Genomic DNA, 21,076 nt, shown 5'->3' with positions numbered 1-21,076 from the left:
AATCTGTTCCAGAAGTCCGTTCGAAAACCAAAGCGTTCCCAAAACCAAGGCACACCTTCCCATAGAAAGTAATGCAAAACAGATTACTCTGTTCCAGACTTTTAAGAACAACTCCCTAAAATAGCAAATTTAACATGAATTTTACTATCTAACAAGGCCATTGATCCATAAAATGTAAGCAATAAACAATGTACTGCAGTCACACAATCAATCAGTAGCTGAACTGGGTTCCACACAGCCACAAAAACAAAGAGCCGCAAAAACAAAAATGCAAAATAAATAGCAAAAACAGACAGACCTCAGTGTAACACTCAAAACGGAAGTGTGGCACTCAAATTGGAAGTGTAACACTCAAAACGGAGCACGTTGAAAAATGTTCACAAACCAGAACACTTACTTCCGGGGTTGCAGTGTTTGGGTTCCAAGTTGTTTGAGTACTGAGACGTTTGAGAACCAAGGTACCACTATATTGCTTTTTTGCCAGCAATGGATACTATGTGCCTTGCAATTTCTTTTTTAATTTTTGTAAAACCTGAGCTGCAACTGCTTTAGGCTCTGATGAAGTGGAAGAATTCTGAAACACACCGACTGGATTACAGTGATTGCTATCTGTTGGTGCAAAAGCCACTTGCCTCTGGTTTTATTTTCCCTGGCATTTTGGTAAAAGAACAGCAGTGATTCCATGCTTCATACATATATGGCTGACTGGCAATGAAGGGTTGTTGTAGCCAATGCTAGTCCTATTCACAGCAGACCCATTGAAATGGATGGACCTAAATTAGTCATAGTCATTAAATTCAGAGGGTCAACTTTGAATAGGACTAGCATTGGATACAAGGTGACCTGCAAGAGACGCGCCATTTTGGCTTAGAATAAACATTATGATTAAGGATTTAAGAATTCCTTCCTTGATATTGCTACAGCAGAGAATGAGAAGTCTCTTGCAGAAGGTTGAAGCAAAATCCTTAGCATGAAAGGTTTAAGGAGGGTGAAAATACTGTCCTCATATTTTTGTGAAACAGTTTGCTGCAAAGAATGAACTCTGTCAACAAATCACTGCAGTTGAGAGATGGTCATGTATTGATGGTTGCAGAATTGTGGATTGCTCTTAACGCTTTCATCACTGAAGTAAGAAATCCGTCCCTTGAAAAGGAACCATTTTCTCTAACAGAATATATAGTCAGTCCCAATGAAGACTCAAGTGAGACATGTTTAAGGGAAAGGAAAACATTCTGATGATGCTGAGGAGAACAAAACAGATTGAAAAGTTAAACAAAAGTTTGTGATGACTTCGTTGTAGAACTGGGGTGGGGGTGGGGGAAAAGATCCTACAAAATCAGCTTTGGATTTATTCCAGGTGCTTTTGGTAAAGAACACTGACAAGGCAAAGAAAGATGACAGCATCCAAAAATTACTGAATATGTACTCAGAGGACATTGATTCTGATGTTTTTAAAGATGAATTGTGACACTTCCTGCATTTTATCAACCATATAGGCCAGGGGTTGGCAAGGTTTACCGGCCATGGGCCAGATCACTCCCACGGAGATCGTCCGTGGGCCAGACTGGCACAGCACGATGCTGGAAATTGCATCTGTGCATGTCCACGGTGCCGAAGATTGCTTCTGCGCATGCCCAGATGCTGAAAATCGTGCCTGTGTAGAAGCGATTTCCGACGTCTTGACATGCGCAGACACGGTTTCCGGTGCTGCTCAGCAAGTCCCCGCAGCACGCAGGGGACTCGCAGAGTGGGCGGCTCAGTTCGGGAGCAGCTCGTGGGCCAGTAAAACGGTCTTCGTGGGCCGCAACCCGCCCATGGGCTGCACGTTGCCGACCCCTGGTATAGGCTTTATATCTCCCATGGCACTTTACAAGCTCGTTATTGGTGGTTTGAGTGCCAAATTTCCAAATGTAGGGACAATTTATATGTTTTTTAACATTACCCACATCAAACACAACTGGTGAAAGGCTAAAAAAATTACTTACTTTCTACTGCATCTCGAGCATTTAACAAGTTCAACAAACTTAGCAATCAAAAGTTTTCTACTGCATGATTTAAATTATGACAAGCTAATCACTGATTTTGTGCAAATGTCAAAGATAAGATGTAAATATTTTAGGGATGCACAGGAATATTTGACCCAAATCTTTGACTTTCATTCATTTTGTTCCTTTATATAAATTTTCAGATAAGTGTTTCCTTTTATCTCTCTATAGGAGTGGGTCATTAATTAGAACCTCCCCCCCAAAGCTATTTAATATATTGTACTAGTGGAAAAAAGACAACCAATGTTATTAACTAATTCTTAGCTCTGTCAAAGGTTTGGACATAGTCATGCCTATTTAGATGAGCACAGGGTCCTTAGGACTGTAAATCTGCCACTGCAGTTGGTGGTGTAAAAATATTTTCCTTAGGCTTAAAGAAGAAATATCAATGATAACTAAGAATGCTCATTTCTATGTCATAACACATAGTGCTTATGGTTAGGAAATGGCTGGAATTCATTACAGTGGAAACTTGGTTCTCAAACGCCTTGGTTCTTCAAATCCGAAAACCCGGAAGTGTGTGTTCTGGTTTTCAAATGTTTTTCAGAAGCCGAACATCCGATGTGGCTGTCGGCTATTGTTTCCAGTGCACCTGCACCAATCAGAAGTTGTGCCTTGGATTTTGAATGCTTTGGTTTTGGAATGGACTTCTGGAACGGATTAAGTTTGAGAACCAAGGTACCACTGTATCAAGAATTAAGGTTGGAATGCAAGATGCTCTGTTTTCATTAAGTAACAATAATGAACTGGCTCTTAAGAATGAACGCTTAATTTTACATGTTAATGGTAATGCTGCTCTGACAGACTGAGCAAATAACAGCAGCTTCCCCCCGCAAACACACAACTTTCCCCTTCCCTTCTAACTTGGTCTTCTCCAGCCTGTTCCCCCCCCAGATGTTCTGGACTACAACTTGTGTCTTTGCTGACAATTGGCCATGGTGGCTGGGGCTGATGGGGGGCTCTGTTAAGGGAGCCATGTTTGATGAGTGACAGCCATCTTTCCTATGCCTGATGTCAAATACATATACTGTACCAGGTACAAGAAAATGCAGCTGCTGCAAAGGAAGAAACAGGAGTGTACATTTGTAGGCTTTTAAATTTTGTGCCTTCTCCTGTCAACCGGCAGGAAATGGTAACTTTTGCCCACAAAACATTTTTTTTGGGGGGGGGGGTCTGCAAAGGAATAATCGGGAATACACTTTGAGTGTGCTCCTGGGTCTTCCTTACTAGCCACGACTTGATTTCAATAATAATTATATTATATATCCCTGCCCCTGGGTGTTTCTGTAGTCAGCATACAAGGGACTCCTCGGTGGATGATGGAAGCCAAATTTACCATCCTCACACAAAAGTGTCCCAAACGTACAGGAAAGCATTTTATTTTCTAGAACGTCAGTGAATGCTTTTCTTTTCTTTCTGATGGGGCAAAGTAGAGAAGTCTCCTTAGGGACATTATTGGGGAGGAGACAAAAACTGCCCCCTACTCGTTGATAACCAAGCTGGTCTCCGTCAGCAGAATCCCAACCTGTTCCTTGGTAAAAGTACGACAGAACACTTGAAAACATCTTTTATCATATACAGATACTGTAGAGCAATATAGGAATGAACTCTCACGGCATGTGTGGTCTTTCTGAGGCACCTAAATCTGTACAGTGGTACCTCTGGTTACGAACTTAATTCACTCTGGAGGTCTGTTTGTAACCCCAAACTGTTCTTAACATGAAGCGCGCTTTCACTAATGGTGCCTCCTACTGCTGCCGCGACTTCCACTCGCATCCCGGGGCAAAGTTCGCAACCGGGAGCATCTACTTCCGGGTTAGCGGAGCTCGTAAGCCGAAGCATTCATAAGGAGGGCGGTACGTAACACGAAGATCCACTGTATTGAAATAACTCAAAACACGGTATATTTCACAAAACACTGGTCTTCAGGCCAACGACAGGAACGGGTCACACACACTAATTGCAATTTATAAGGGGCTGAGTCACTTCTACAATCCATCACTATTGTGCAGGATTTGTCTTCGTAAAGTGTATGAAAGCACATATTTCAAACTGATAGCATTTCACAGATGAAGGAAAGTAATGTTTGAATTTCAGCCCCAGACCCACAAATGCATGACACAGAGCAAAACACCATCTTTATAGGTCACAAACTACCCTTCCTGTTGGGTTTAATTGTGTAATTCTTGAAAGTGAGAAGAAGCTAAAATTCCACCAGGGGGCATGTACAGTACTAGCAAAAGCAGCTCAAGGTTTATCCCACTATCTACAAAGCTACAGAAGTTTCAATTCAACAGTAGTTTTCATCATAAGGTTAGCAAAAATTATTGTCATATCTGCAAACTGCTAGCCGTTTATAACATTGGGTTTCCATTTGTCAGGTTATATTTTTGCACAGACAGAAATGCTTTCCTTGTTTCTTACACCTGCATAATCATGCTTATTCAACTGTCTAGCAAAGGGATTCATGATCGCAGTCATCTAATTGCTCACAGCTAATTACAAGTGACATAAGCTCTTAAGAACAAATACTGATTACATCTAGGCTTTATCATAGTCACCATATTTATTTCATAAATATATATAAAATATATATAAAAGACACGCTGAGCCCAAGTGTATGGATCAGTGCTTTAAGCACTTAACATCTTTTAAGGGAACCGAACCATCTACTGGGTAACTGGGATTAGACATTCATAAAATTATTGGTTCCTTTCAAGTCAACCTGAGACAGCCAGTTTAAGTTAAATGTGAAGCTCCAAATTGTACAGATTTGCTCTGTATGATGTCAAGAGGGAGACAGGGAATAGGCTCATCCATTTTGGCCTCAGGGTGGCAAAAACAAACAAACAGGCAGTCAAATCCAGTTGGTTCTCTCCACTTGGACAAAGAAGTGAAGACATTAATTGAGGAGTACAGATAAAATCCACAAACAGCAACAGGGATCACTTCTTTCCATGTGAAAAGAACAATGAAAAGCAATGCATTCCATCGTTTTAAGAAAACTTTACAACAGGTAAATAGATTAAATCTGAAGTCCTAATCCCATTTACCTAGGTGCATGTCTTACTGAATTCAATAGGATTTGCTTCTGAGTAGAAATGGCTAGGATTGGAGTATTAGTGTATAAAGGTTGCCTGTAAACAACACTTCAGAAACAAGAAAAGCGGAGACGCGCCTGTATACATCAATTAATATGTAAATAATGTATACTGCAAAGCCATTTATGTATCAATTTACACATAATGTGTTCATGATAAAAAGTAACCTTAATTGTACATACCTACATTCAAAAGCCTTCTATGCTGCAACAGGGGTTGAACAGGCAGCCTGAAGGAAACTCACTTACTAATCCATTCTCAATGGATTCCTTTTACATCTCTAGTCCTTCAAGATGAAGTTGTGATATCCACTCCCACCTGTGCTAGCCAGCCTGACCAACGGTCAGGGATAATGAGAGATTAATCCAGCCACAGCAGAATCTAATATCCAGTAATATAGGACCAGAATGAACTACACATGTGCTCTGCTGTTGAATTGCAGCGACATTTGGCTTTATATTTGGCTTTGAAGCCACTTTGGCTTTATATTCCAAGTGTTTATACAGCAAATATTAAAGATAGCAGGAGGAGGGGTGGCTGAAACGAGGCACAGTAAGCAGTACAAGCTATTCCGTATCCTGCTTATTGCAGATTTTTCTTCTTCAATTAACTTGATGTTCAACACCTTTTATCAAAAGAACCAGTTGCTAAATGTCCCTCCCCCCTTTCCTCAAGCTCAGGCATTTCCCATCATTAATAAAGGTTACGAAAACAAACAAACACCTTTGCTATGAATTCTACCCCATTCTGATTTCTAATTCCATTTACAGGCCGTACCACCTAGCCATGCTTACTAATAAGTCAAGTCCTATTGAATTTAATGGGGCTTACTTACAGTTGGGATTTCAGACTTAAGCTTCCCCCGCAACCCTCTTGTATTATCCATGGATAATGCAGAGCAAGTTCCAAGGACAATGTTAAATGTCTAAAACAGGTAATGAATGCTCTGTCTAGACAATGGATGCAGGCACAGTTGTTCATCTTCGTTCAGGTCTGCCATCTGTTAGCAGCTTTGATAGCAAGCGGAAGGCTTGTATAATGTCTGCATCTATTATATTAAGGGGGGAACTTAATTAGCCTTGTCTAAACTGAGATCGCTGCAAACTTTAGAATCCTGCAGGTACCTATCTAGGTTCAAAATAACACTCTGAAGGTGAACCAGGCTTGTGAGCCCGTGGCAAAAGCAGGTTTCACTTTTATTCCAATGCGTATCAGGAACATGAATCCTCAACCCAGTGTACAGAACTGTGATTGCCAACTTCTTCCCTCCTGATAGGGCTCCTGTGCCTTTAAGAGCTAGAGGACAAGCAGAAATCCAACAGATAAAGTTGTTATCAACACACTGCATACTGGGGAAAGCACCACCTGCTGAATTTCTGTTTGCCACACAACTGGCGCTTTTTTCAGTTCCGGCCCCTCTCAGGTGGGCGCCTTTGCCATTATAAGAGAACAAGGGAGGCGTTCATGGAGAGTTCTGGCACCTCTTTCTCTAGAAAACTAGCGCTGCACACAACTGTTTAAAGCGCAATATCCAAGTCAGAAATCCTAGGAACAAAATATGGTACTCACATGATTGAGCTTCTCCCAGAACTCCTGGCCTTTTTCCATGTTTCTCAGACTAGGTGGAATGTACCAGAAGCAAATATTTGCATACTCCGGCTAAAGGAGAGAAACAGTTTGAAGTTTTCAAGTTGCATAGGAAGAAAGTTGGCAAATCTACTCATTTTGTACATCTACGAGAGTCAATATAGGAAGAGGGTAAATCCCACCTCACCCATGACCTTAATAACGGGCCTGCCCTGCCAATCTCATTAAATGTAATTAACTGCCAACCTCATTTAATATTTCTTTATAGCAACACAAAGGTTGACCTTTTACTTATTCCAGGTCTTTCATTCACCCGTAATTGCAGCGTGGGATTCCATTCTTTCAAGTAATATGTGTGTATACGTGTATGTACTAAAAAAAACCAAAAAACCCACCCACACAAGAATTAAGAATGAAATTCCCCTCTCTGGCTGGAACGAGACACATCAAAGAAGCCTTTCAGTTTAAAGCGTTGTAGATTTAAACAGGGAAAACAGGTAGAGAAAAAGGGGACTCCGTGTTGCCATCTGGTGGCACAACGTTATATTGCACATACAACGCATATAAATCGCTTTTTCTTCACCAGTCTAGCTGAGTCCTCTATCAACATTTTTGCTGAAAATATTTTGTAAAGGAACAATGGGAGCTGCAGCACATTTCCTCCTGCACATAGTTTTTTTCTGAACACTTCCGATTAATAAAAGTTGGCGGGGGCGGAGGGGGGGGGAGAGAGAGACCATAATGGGCGAGGGAGGGAAGTATCTACAGCGCATTGTCATTTCCCCCCTGTGTGAACACTACCTCAATTACAGTTCTAATCTTCCTCCCAAGTGAGTAGAAACTCCCAGCTGTGCTAAATTCTTTCATGAAAGGGCACTGGTTCTTTTCATAATATCATTTTCTGCCTTCCTTCAAAGAATGTATTAAATACGGTTTAATCATCAAGGAGAATACAGTTGTCAGCAGGAAGAGATCAGCAAGAATGCCACCTGCTGCTATGAAATGAGATGAAGTTAAAGCTTTTCCTCTAGCATGAACTGGGCCCAGGTATGCTATGCATAGACGTGCTCTTGCTGAATACTGAATTTAGTTTTCAGGGAGAAAAAGGGAGAGCCCTATAACCTATTTTGCTGGGCACAGAGAAGCCGTTGGGTCATTTGGACTCAGACTTCCTGCCATACTAAGTAAAGCTTGTTCCGTATGGAGCAAGCAATCTGGGCCTATTCATTCAAGAAGAATTCACACTGTCAGTCTATGTTGTTAAAGTTTTATTTTGTTTGCTTAGTTCTCGGACAGCAGCTCAGTTAGCTGTAGAGCTTACATTCTAAAGGTGTGCTCTCTCGGAAGCAATCAGGCTGATGATATGAAATATAAATTCAATAAATAACAACAACAACAACAAATACTGCCTGCATCAACTAGCTTTGCACCACCAGTTGTATATACACAATATTTGTATAGCACTTGGCACAAACCTCCAACAGCAGTTGGAATCCTTCTCTCTTCTTAATTTCATCCACTAGGTATCTGCAATTAAACATAAAGATATACATGAATACACTAACTTTTGAGTTTTAAGATCCTGTCAACTGCCTACATTTATGAATATGAGATGCATTGTTAAATATGTGGTTGGTGTAAATTGCTAAGCCTGATCCTTAGCTACAAAATTTACCATGCCTTGCTCAATGTATACACTCATATCTAAAGAATATACATTTGCTTTGGGCTGAAAGACACGGAAATAATTCTCCAATTCTACTCACCATACCAACACAAAACTGGTCCAGGAATTACAGAGAATTTATTTGCCTGAAATGACTACTGTATGCTTGGTGGGGTTTGCAAATGGAATTATCGGTGGGCCCTGCTTATTGATCCTTCGCGATGGAACTCAAAATGATGCAATGGTGACTGAACATTTCTGCAGAATAACTTAATATTAATTCCCTAGGTACCCAAAGTCTACAGTCATGAGGAGGTGTATTTTATTTAAGGAGAAAGAAGGGAAAGGATGCAGGGAGTATTCTATCACATTCTTCTACTAGAAGTAAAAATGCTCCTGGCATTCAGTGTTGCAACAAATGACTGCAAAGGCGCTCCAGTGATGGACAAGCACCTGACAATTTCCCTTTTATTATTAACAAGATGTTCATTTGGTTAACGTTTAATATATTAAAACAACCTATTTACATACCTGCCAAGTTCCTGCTAGGAAAATAAGGGACCGGACCGGAAGTAGCAGACCGGAAGTAGTGCTGCCACCATTTTGGAACTGGGCGGAGCATGCGCAGAAGCGACTTTTGATGCTGCTCTCCCCAGTTCCAAAATGGCCACCACGCTGCAGCCATTTTGGAACTGGGCAGAGCAGCATCAAAAGTCGCTTCTGAACATGCTCCGCCCAGTTCCAAAATGGCCGCCGTGCCAGAAAACGTTTCTCTGCATGTCCAGAGACTCCAGACATGCAGAAGGAGCCTCCCCCAGCTGGTAAGTAAACCGGGGAAAAACAAAAAAAACCCAGTTTTTCCAGCTGGGAACAGCTGGGAAAATGGGGGTTTCCCGGGGAATACAGGAGACTTGGCAGCTATGCCTATTTATTCACAAGACCTATATTCCATTTTCTGCTGCTTTGTGTCTCACCCCACCCAAAATTGCTCATCCCAAACTGCTACCTATTACCTGCACATACCCCAACGGATATCAACCTGAGGAGAAGAGCTAAAAGAGAACTACAACATGGTGCCACCCTATTATATAGGGATATATAGATAGATACCATAGATAACTATTTTATCATAATTTATTGTTTCGTGTAACCCAAGAAGCAAAGTATGTTAAAAATGGATGGCCCCAGTATGTGGTCTGTTCTTCACATCATGGCAGAAACAGTATTTTGTTTTTTGTTTAAATCAAAATACAGCCCCACATTAGCCAAAGAACGAGAATAACAAAGCAAAAACCGAAATTCCTATGATGGCTACATTCAGAGCATTTCCAGGGAGATGCATGGTGGGGGAAGAACAATCTCTTCTAACAAGAATTAATCGTATCAGCCAACTGTTCCTGAACGGTTGTGTTGGTATTCTAGCTAGCTAAGGCTTAATAGTAGGAATATTGCTTAGTAACAAGCCTAACAGACACTACAGTATGTCTATATAGGGCCTCTGACTCAGCCTCCCCCCTTCCGCCCCCGCTTCTTTGATGTAACTCTTAACACCTAAGTAGATTTACTGCCTGTAGGACCAAGAATAGCCTGGCTGGGTATTCCGTCCCACTGCCCAGTTCTGTATCTCCCTCCTGCGCTAGGCAATACCGCCTTGATTCCTCTCTCCAAACTTATGCTACCCTTCTTTTCACCTTCCCCAATTCCCTTTCTCTTACCACACCACTTAACCACCTTTTGCTGTGCCAGCAGCAACCCACAATGGGGCCTACGTTTGCCATAGAAAGATGGGGGGCTTATGAAATATAATTTTTAAAAAATCATAATTGGTTGGTCACGATAAATTTGATGAATAATCAGAGGGGAAGCAAGCAGGAGGCAGAGTCAACATTAAGTCCATGCAAAACTGGAGTCCAATAAACTCTATAACCATTGTTGTTTTTTTATGGGGAGGGGACTAGCACACGTCCCATTTCTGTTCTATTGTATTTTTGCAGTATGATATTATATATATATATATATATATATATATATATATATATATATATATTCATTATATTATTCCTGTTCTCTGACTAGTGACTTAGTTCTGCACTAAGGCTGTGCAGAAACACAGTATGAAAAAGGAGCCACTGCAGTTTCCCCTGGGGGACTTCTTCCTGCCATCAAAATGAATGGCAGAAATACTTAGCAGTGATTCAGTTGCTCATCCCGTCATTTGCCTTGCCCTTTCTCCATGCTGCAAGCAGGGAGTCTGGTTGTTGTTGGTTTTTTAACTACTGCATGTACGTTATTTGACTAAATGTGAATTTTGAACTACTTTCAATTTGTGGAGGACAGAAGAAATATTCAGTGGAATAATGTACGTGTTATTGCTTTTGTTGGCATCTCTGGCCTTCGGGGGGTGAAGTCAAACTGCTGCGTTAGCAGCACTGAAGTGATGTTCCACGGTGTGCAAGCTTGTGTGATATGCATGGAGGTCCTGGGTTGCCCAGATGACAAGACCCTCCCTCTCAGCCTCCCTGATGTGGTCCAAAGGAAAGCAGAGCAAGATGTACGCGTAGAGCTTCAAATATTTAAAGAAACAGACAGCCTGCCTTCCCTGCAGGGAGGTGGGTTTATGAGATCACACGTCCCAACCTATCAGCAATGAGCACAGCCATTTTCCACAGTAAACATACAGAAATCATTTCCCCTGAGCTTGATCAAAGGCTGCACAGAACCAGGTGAGCGGACTTCCACAATAGCCTTTCCCTTTACTGTCCTTTGGTGGCCTGGCTTTCACAGCATACCCTCAAGCACAAGAAGCAAAGGATGAAGTCTGAAGAAAATATGTAAAATGAAATGCAAACTAGTTTAGAATTGTTCTGCACTTTCAGAATCATCCATATATACGGCAGTAAGGAGATTTTTATCAAGACTGCCCAGGGAGTCAATGAAAGGAACACTCTACAGAGTGTTGATGTCAGAGCATGGGGAGTTGACAAGATGTTTATTGTTAACAAGACTTGCGCATGTGACTTCTTCTTCTTCAACGCATATCCATGCAACCAAGATTGCCATGGGGAACTGTTGCCACTAGCACCAACACTGTCTAAATGAATGCACTGTAACAAAAACGATAATTTCAACTCATGCTTATCATTGCATTAGTATCATTACAACCTCCAATTGCCTGGAATGTTCTTTTTCATTCCTTCTCAAAACACACTGCACAGAAGGTTGCTATTATTCACATTGTGCAGACCAAAAAAGAAGAAGAAGGCAGGGCAAGCACACAACCAAGGAGTGCCACAAGCAGCGAGGCAAACATAGCTTTGGAACATATTGCTCTAAGCTCAAATTAACAAGAAGGTTTCTGCAGCACTGCTACAAAGCTCACAAAAAGTCTCCTTAGGGATCGGCTGAGCCCTCTGTTGCACTTATCTTAAATGCTAAGGTCTTGTAAGGAAAATGGCTCAACACAAGTCTCGGGTCTTCCATCTAAAAAGAAGCTATGGAGCCCCATACTGCCCAGAAAGCAGGAAAAATGCTAATAAATGGTGAAGGTGCATTGATGGTGCAAGACACAAACCACACTGCAGCACGTGTTTTTTTTTTAAATTAAAAAAACCTTTGCAGTTCAGTCTGGCAATGGAAAAAAAATTATTGACCTCAAAATATAAGGTCAGTAGGCTAGCTCCAGAATGAAGACAAGTCTATATTCAGGGACCTTGAAATATTATCTCTGCAGCATCAGAGTGAAGCTTACTGTAACATATCCGGAAACATGCAGTACAGTTGGTCATGTAGCTAACCAACCTGGCTTATTGCCCAGAGAAACTGATGTTTCAGCTGTAAAGACTTGGTGCCTAATGCTCCAGAGCTAGCTCCTATGCTGAATATCGCTGCTGGGTCATTATCAGATGAAGGCAATCTTCTTCTTTGGAAAACAATGCCACATTCGCTTAGATACACCACTGGCTAAATGCTAACCATCAAAGGGAAGTATTGATCTCAACAGGATCATTAATCTGTATATTCTTAGCAAAGTGAACTTGGGGAGAGTGACCCTGATGAGCAATTCTTTTGCTGGTAGGGGGAATCAACCAACAGACTCTGAATATACACAGGATAATAGGATGTGCCTCAAATGGTTTGTTCAGCAGGCTTCAAGGACATCTATCCAGCAAAACCACAACGGCTTTGTTTTTCAGAGTATTTGCCTCTATAGAACTTCATCTCTGACAGAAGAGTTCATGGTAACATTCTAGCTGAGTCTTTTCTGCAGCTGTAATCCTGGAGGAAGGAAACCAGGGTATTCCCAGGTGAAATCAGAAACCACAGGATTGCTTCTGTAATTCTGTGAATGTCCCGGGGAAATACATTTTGGCACCTGAGGCGAACCACAACTTGACACACACACACCCAGGACTAGTTTAGTGTGATGGAGGTGATGGTACAAATCCAGACTTCTAAACACAACTCTGACACTCACCACCCTGTAGCCCCCACACAATGAAGTACTAAAAAAATCTAGGCATAGTGCGCCCTCTGAAACTTTCAAGAGGTTACATATGAATCATGGTTTATAAGACTAATATTATAATAACTGAACATGTGTCAATTTGCTTCAGGACCTCTCATTTTCCCAGCTATACTTTCACATTAGGTAAAGGTAAAGGGGCCCCTGACCATCAGGTCCAGTCGTGTCCGACTCTGGAGTTGCGGCGCTCATCTCGCTCTATAGGCCGAGGGAGCCGGCGATTGTCCACAGACAGCTTCCAGGTCATGTGGCCAGCATGACAAAGCTGCTTCTGGCGAACCAGAGCAGCGCACGGAAATGCCGTTTACCTTCCTGCCGGAGCGGTCCCTATTTATCTACTTGCACTTTGATGTGCTTTCGAACTGCTAGGTGGGCAGGAGCTGGGACCGAACAACAGGAGCTCACCCTGTTGCAGGGATTCGAACTGCCGACCTTCTGATCAGCAAGCCCTAGACTCTGTGGTTTAACCCACAGCGCCACCTGGGTCCCTTCACATTAGGTAGGCTTGCCATATTTCAAAAAGGAAAACACCAAAATGGTTGACCTTTTTTAAGGAAAACGCCCAAAAAATCCACAACTGACGCCTGCAAGAAGGCAGAGGAGGCGAGGCAGCATGGCAGCACCCACTGCCCGCCCCACCCTCACCATTTACCCTTTCTGTGTAATAATGCTGCTGCCATAACTGCTGCCATAACTCGTTCCCCCAAAGCCCAATACCCACCCTGGATGGGTATTGCTGCCCTCTGGCCATTGCTGCCCTGCTCTCTCTGCGGCTCCCCTTCAAATCCGCTCTCCTTTCCCGCCGCTGCCTGCAAGGACCCTGCGAAGCCTCCTGCAACCATAGAGTCGCCTCAGGCTGAGAGGGGGGGGTGGGGGAGAGCCTATTCTGCTAGGGCTAGAGGCCGCCCAGCCTCCCTGGATCACAGAGCTCAAGGAGAGTGAAAGCAATGCTCTCGCTTCGTTTCTGGAATCACACACACACACACACACACAAGCCCACGCTGCCTCCCATTTACCTGCAGGAGGCGGTGGGAACCGTCAGGCAGGAGTGCTCACACCTTGTTGGCTAGGCGGGCAGGCAGGCTCGGAGATGTAAACAGTGGGTCCAGGGCCCTGGGAAAGGCATGCTAGGTGCTGGCGCTGCAAGAGGCCGCCGTACTCAGGACACTGTGCTGCCGCCACATGCTAAAGTGGTTCCCCGACGGAGGGGCTGCGCAGTGCCAAGTGAGGGAGGCAGCAGCCAATGCCAACAGCAGTGGTGCCATGGGGGGCTTGAGCCCTCACCGTGCACTCCACGGAAAAAACCTGGAAAAAGATTCCCCCCAGACACCATTTTAGGTATCCAATTTCTGTACATGTCCAGAATTTTCCGGACGTACGGCAAGCTTTCATTACGGCACTTAGTAAAAATACATGTTAAGCTTAACAGATGGATCTTATCACAACAACTAATCTTTTCCTTAACTTGACATGGTTTTATACACGTGGTGTCAAAACCTTCAGAATTGAAAGGCAGTACCTGGCTAACGCAAGGGCTCTGTTTACTCTCTCCTCCAGGCCAGTTGTGCCCAGGGCCTTCCAGGTCATCCAGAACTTGAACGCATCTGCTCTTCTGCTGCACTGGATCGATTTGTCACCTGTGTCATAGCTGACGTCATAGAACTTGTCTTGCTGGAACAGGTAGGACGCGTTGGCAGAGTAGCATCGCTTAAGCAAGTCCTGTTATAAGAGGCAACATGAGATGAAGCAGCATGAGTCTTCCCTTTACAGTATTCACGACAGGTAATTAAAAATGCTGGAATGCAATAATGCAGCTGATGCTTCCTTTTTGTGTGGAGCACGAACCCTTTAAGTTCTGGCTTTGCTGTGGGAGCTACAGTTTCAAAATAGAAGCCATGGTTACCAAGATACCATCAAAGTGATGAGCTCAGCAATGCCAACTCTTTTGGAAAAAGGAGGAAGGTTTAAAGGAAATGAATTTGGGTAGTTGGTGGCTAACTTATCTCCATCTGTATTAGGAACTGAATTTCACTCCATAAATTAGTAGGACCTTGACTTTATTCACAAAACAGACCTGCCGTAATTTAAATTTAACGTAAGGCAATGGGCGCAATTCTATAATTACTCGGCGCATTCAATCCCTACAAACCTTGTGCTTGAACTGCACTATCCAATTCTGCATCTGTCCTATAGCTGGGAATAACTGCTGTAAACTCTTTCCAGAAACTGACTCAACAATAGCCAAGGAGCTCCAGGAATCTGTATTTAAAACACAGACACACAACATCTCAGGCCAGGATCATTTTATGTTTGTCCCCCCCCCCCACTGTAATCCTATCCTCACTTACTTGAGAGCAGGCCCCATTGAACTCAGCAGGGCTTATTTCTGAGTAGACATATACAGTGGACGCTCGGGTTGCGAACGTTTGCAACCCGCAGCGTTTGCAACCCGCAGCGCCGCACTTGCGCATGCACAGGTCGCAATTCGGCACTTCTGCGCATGCACAAAGCGTGATCAAGCACTTCTACACATGCACCAAAACCTGGAAGTAACCCGTTCGGGTATATCCGGATTCGCGCAGTGCGCAACCCGAAAAGACACAACCTGAAGCATCTATAACCCAAGCTATGACTGTATAGGATTGCACTGTTAAGTAAATTGCTGCTGAATCTTGTTCTAGGCTACATGAGGTTTCTTTCACAATCCTCAGTGGTTTATGGGCTTCAGAGACAAATGCACGGCCACATGCTCAAAGGTTTTCCACATTAGCACCTGCACCGCTGGGCAGTGAAATGTTTCTTTATTACCATGTGCAGCCTCTAAATGTTATCATATAACTCTCTCACTCCGCACCATAAAGATACACTCAAGTAGAGCATCAACTCTGATCTCTCTCTAAAATTCTATAGTGCTTCACATTTAAAACCAGGCGGCAGGGAGACGATTTTTATTACACAACGATTCCAGCTTTAAAATGGAATTATTTCACTCAGTGATTCATTGGCTTTTTACTCCCCAAATTAATTCCATAGAAAATGCCATTGCAAAACATCTGAGTGGTGAAGAGCACCGGAATCTTAAACTGCAATGAATGTGCCTTGAAAATGAATTTCAGGAACACCACCTGCAAAGAGAATGCAGGAGGAATGGGAAACACAGGACTAAAAGTACCGTAAGAAACTGAAATGTAAAGGTGAGGTGTCTCAATAAACAGTCAATATAAAGCCTCTGGATAGCAGATACTTTCTATGCAATTTTTATTGGTTTCAGAAGGTCTGTGTGGTGGGGAGGGAAAGGTAAGAGGTGGAAACATATTAAGTATCCTCAGGCACTTTCAGGCGAATAGCAATTCCAGAGACTCACACGCAGGGCTTTGTGACCTTGTGGTACACGGTATGAACCACTTTTGAGGGGAACCTGGGTCACTCACTCCAGCTGGGAGAGCTGGGAGAGGGCATGGATGGGGAACATCTGCCTCCACAGAGTGGAAAGAGTTGGGTTTAAGGCCAGCTTGACACTCGGCAGGGTGGGCTAGCCCATGGCTTAGGAGCGTAAGAAGCTTTTGGGATTTTCCTACACATGGTCTAATTCCCCTGATGCAGTTCAGAAAGTTTAATAAGTTCTTAAGTGCTGAAGTTATAAAGCAGGCATTCCCAAAGTGCGGCCCTCCAGATGTTTTGGCCTACAACTCCTATGATACCTAGCTAACAGGACCAGTTGTCGGGGAAGATGGGAATTGTAGTCCAAAACATCTGGAGGGCCGAAGTTTGGGGATGCCTGTTATAAAGGGCTGTCACATGGAAGATGGAGCAAGCTTGATTTCTCCTGCACCGGAGGGTAGGACCCAAACCAATGGATTCAAGTTACAAGAAAGGAGATTCCGACTAAACATCAGAAAGAACTTTCTGACAGTAAGATCTGTTTGACCAGGCTTCCTCAAACTCGTCCCTCCAGATGTTTTGAGGCTACAATTCCCATCATCCCTGACCACTGGTCCTGCTAGCTAGGGGCCATGGGAGTTGTAGGCCAAAAACATCTGGAGGGCCAAGTTTGAGGAAGCCTGTGTTTGACAGTGGTACGGACTTCCTCAGCAGCTGGTGGACTCTCCTTCCTTGAAGGTTTCTAAGCAGAAGTTGGATGACTATCTGTCAGGGATGATTAGTTGAGATTGCTGCATTGCAAGGGGTTGGACTAGATCAGGCACCCCCAAACTATGGCCCTCCAGATGTTTTGGCCTACAACTCCCATGATCCCTAGCTAACAGAACCAGTGGTTGGGGAAGATGGGAATTGTAGTCTAAAGCACCTGGAGGGCTGAAGTTTGGGGATGCCTGGACTAGATGATCGTCAGGGTCTATTGCAACAATTCTACAATTGTGTGAAAGTGGCTCTAATTTATCCCACAATCGGTGTCTTTGCCTCTTTATTGCTCATCTCCTAACGCAAAACATATGAGTAGTGATGAGCACTGGAATAGTAAACCACAATGAGTGTGTCCTGAAAATGAATTTCAAGGACAGCAAAATCATCCAATATAGGTATGTAAAGAGCAAGCTGAAGGAATGAGAAACACAGGGCTAAAAATAAGCTACTCAGATTAAAAGGTGAGATGTCTCAATTGCTATGCATTTTTTATTGGTTTCAGAAGTTTTCTTAGAATTCTGACAGTCTAACCTTTGGTATTTTCTCTCATGGTTGCACAGATTGTTGGAAACTGAGAGGCCAGAAGAAGAAAAAGAAAGGCCCTCCCACCCCCACCCTCAAATTATAACATTTTATAAACCTAGGATTTCTAAGACTACGTCTTGAACTCAACCATTAGGTTTAGGAATCTACAGATACCGTGTTTCTCATATTATAAGTCATGTCTTATAATCTTTTTTTCTCAAGAAAATAAGCCTATGGCTTATTTTCGGGGGGTGTCTTATTATTTTTTTAAAAAATTACAGTATGGTACCTCCCCTGTCCGGCGCCCGGAACTGGCTGCTGCTGCGCTGCTGGGCGCGTTGTCGGTGCTTCAGCAGGGCACGCTGCTGGGTCCCACCGGGTCGGGGCTTCACGCGGCGCGCGCTGAGGCTCTTGCTGGATCCCGGCTCGGAGCAGCGCGCGCTGCGGCTCTTGCTGCGTCCCGCCGCCGGGTTGGGGCTTGGAGCAGTGCCAGCGCCAAGCGCCAACCCAGCGGCGGGACCGGCGGGACCTGCAGCGTGCGCGACAGGAAGAGGAGGGACCGGCGAGTGGCAGCCGCGGCGGCCAATGAAGGCTCGGCCGGGTGTTTTTTGTCATTGTAGCTGCGTCCCGCTGCGTCCCTCCTCTTCCTGTCGCGGCTCGGCGCCCGGAACTGGCTGCTGCTGCACGCGTTGTCGGCGCTTCAGCAGGGCACGCTGCTGGGTCCCACCAGGTCGGGGCTCCACGCGGCGCGCGCTGAGGCTCTTGCCAGGTCTCGCCACCGGGTCGGGGCTCAGAGCAGTGCGCGCTGCGGCTCTTGCTGCGTCCCGCCGCCGGGTCGGGGCTTGGAGCAGCACGCACTGCGGCTCTTGCCAGTCCCGCCGCCGGGTCAGCGCTTGGCGCGGTGCATGCTGCTGGACATTTTGGAGGGGCAGCAGCAGCCGGTTCTAGGCGCTGACAGGCATCTTCCTCTTCCATGGCGCCATCCAGACCCGCTCCCACCACTACGGCTTATTTTTGGGGTATGTCTTATATTTCTTCAACTCAGGAAAATCCTGCCATGGCTTATTTTGTAGGGATGACTTAAAATATGAGAAACACGGTAACATTCTAATAACTGTTGTGGACTGGTACGAAAACCTTTTCAGAAGAGAACCTCAACTGAGATATCAGCAGAGGAATCACTTTTGTGAACAGAAAATGTACAAAAAAACATCGATGAGACCTCCGGGTATAGGGCGGTATATAAATTCAATAAATAATAATAATTCCAGGTAGCTTCTGACAGATGTTTACTATGGGCCAGATTCAAATCTCACATCTTAGCCACTAAACTACACCAGCTCTGAATATCTGATTTTTGTGTTGATAATTTGATTAATCAAGGCTAGCCAACATAGTATCTTCCAGGTCACTGGCTGGGGTTGATAGGCATTGGAGTTCAGCAGAATCTGGACAGTACCCTAGACTACCTGTCGAGGTCTTAGGAATGTAATATATTCCCAGCGTGGTCTTCGCAGCTGGGTATATAAGAAGAGCCTGCTGGATCAGGACAATGACCCTTGGATCCTGTTATCACAATGGCTGACCTTTTTTCCAGCAGCTGGCATGGGGACACAGCACGGTCATCATAGCTAGAAGCCATTGATAGCAGTATCCTCACAGAATATGTCAAATCCTCTTTTAAAACCACCCAGGTTGGTGGCCATAACTGCCTCTTGTGGGAGTGAATGCTGTAGTTTAACTATGCACTGTGTAAAGAAGTAGCTCCTTTTACCTCCCTGAGTTTCCCAACATTTAGCTTCACTGCACGTCCATGAGTTCTAGTCTTGCGAGAGGGTGAAAAACTGTTCTCAAGGCAAATCTTAAAAAATGTAGTATAAACACCAACAATTGGAAAATACTTGCCTGCGAGTGCTCCAATTGGAGAACAGCCTTTACCAAAGGTGTCATGGGCTTTGAAGACACTCAAACTCAGGACGCAAGGGAGAAACGTGCTAAGAGGAAGGCACGCTTGGAATATCTACACCGTGATCAACTCCTGCCCGGCAACCAATGTCCCCAATGTGAAAGGATGTGTGAATCCAGAATTGGCCTCCACAGTCACTTACGGACTCATTGTTAAAACCGTGTTTATGGAAGACAATCTTATTTGGGTATGAGTGATTGCCAAAGAAGAAGATCACTCAGGGAGCCACTGGTAGACACCCCATGTTTCCCAAGTTGCTAAGTTCTGACCGCGGAGTCACAAAACTGGGCACATGAAAAAAGTGAGAAATGATACAGAGAAGAGCTTGAGAGAGTAAAAGGATGAGGGGAAGCAAAGTCTCCACATCAATCAGGTACGAATTCACCAAGGAACACCCAATGTTTTGACTATGAAATCCTGCACACATATGGAAGTATGGAAATACTAGAAGCACACAGGTCAGAATGGCAAGTTGTGGGAGAAGGATGCAGATTGATAACTGGGCAAGAGGTGCTGAGCAAGAAGTCACTGGAAGCATGTACTGTAGTCAGAAGGTGCTGGGGAGAAACAGAAGAGCTAGAAAAGAGAATTAAAGCCAGTAATGGGGGCGATTTCAATTCTGATTCAGCTCTGTCCAATGTTGCTTTTGGAAATATAATTGGCCTGCAAGCCAGTGTTCAGGTTAAAGATATCCTGCCCAATTTCCCAGCAGAGCGTGAAGGCTATAGAACCGCATACCAATTCATAATGATATTGCCGAATATCATCTCACAACGGAGCACACAATCCACTTTAAAATTGAATATAGAAGATGTCCACTGTGAACAGACAGAAAATAAGTTTAGCATTTGATGCCACTTTTCTGAACCTCTTCTTGCCTGTCTGCTGTTGGAAAGGGTTTACAAGGACTCTGACATTATGCCTAATGAAAGTGTCTGTATTTCTGTAAGTGAATGTACAGCCTTTAATCTGCATTACACTATAGCGCAGATAACTCTGTCAAGCTTATAATAAAACAGAGGGGGGAATATGTCAAGGCAAAACCTAAAACATATGCATACCAGACACAAGCTATTCAGCATCATGTACAGAACGCAAGTCCTGGATTGAAAAGGAGCCAATTTTCTCATCTTACGTCCATCTATGGGTACTGACAGGTTGGAGTAGAGGCTTCGTCTCTGTGTATCTCTCTTTTCAATATTCATCTACTAAAACATTTACAGTATACCCAGCATTTCCTTACCAAAGAAGCAGAGTGAATTAAAACAATCACTTAAGCATTTCTAAAACAATTCACAACAATAATAATAACTCTGAGCAGCTATAAAGCACTAAAACAGCACACAATATTAAAAGTACAAATAGCTTTTAATATTATTATTATTTTTAGCCAGACAGCTTCTGACAATTAAAGCTACTTCAGGAAGAGAGCAGCCATTTATAGTCCTAAAAGGTAAAGTTTTAACAATCCTTTAGGGAGGCCACTGGAGAGAGAAGAATGGATGTCAATCGGTCTTGTTC

At 43.8% G+C, this 21,076-nt stretch overlaps 1 protein-coding gene across 4 annotated transcripts in view; it reads right to left on the bottom strand.

Annotated features, from left to right (window-relative positions):
- The window catches only part of GADL1 (GAD like acidic amino acid decarboxylase 1), a 149,891-nt gene that overhangs the window by 26,954 nt on the left and 101,861 nt on the right, over positions 1–21,076 (bottom strand). For all 4 annotated transcript variants that reach the window (XM_088654239.1, XM_035130372.3, XM_088654238.1 and 1 more), the window contains exons 12-14: positions 14,441–14,640; positions 8,209–8,260; positions 6,716–6,805 (exon numbers count right to left, since the gene is read on the bottom strand). In XM_088654239.1, the coding sequence (XP_088510365.1) occupies positions 6,716–6,805; positions 8,209–8,260; positions 14,441–14,640 (342 nt within the window). The remainder of the gene's footprint in view (positions 1–6,715; positions 6,806–8,208; positions 8,261–14,440; positions 14,641–21,076) is intronic.

This window comes from Zootoca vivipara, chromosome 11 (genome assembly GCF_965207765.1).
Source record: "Zootoca vivipara chromosome 11, rZooViv2.hap1.1, whole genome shotgun sequence".
Classification (NCBI taxonomy): Eukaryota; Metazoa; Chordata; class Lepidosauria; order Squamata; family Lacertidae; genus Zootoca; species Zootoca vivipara.
The sequence above is the reverse complement of the archived record's forward strand: the minus strand, read 5'-3'. Positions and strand labels throughout refer to the sequence as shown.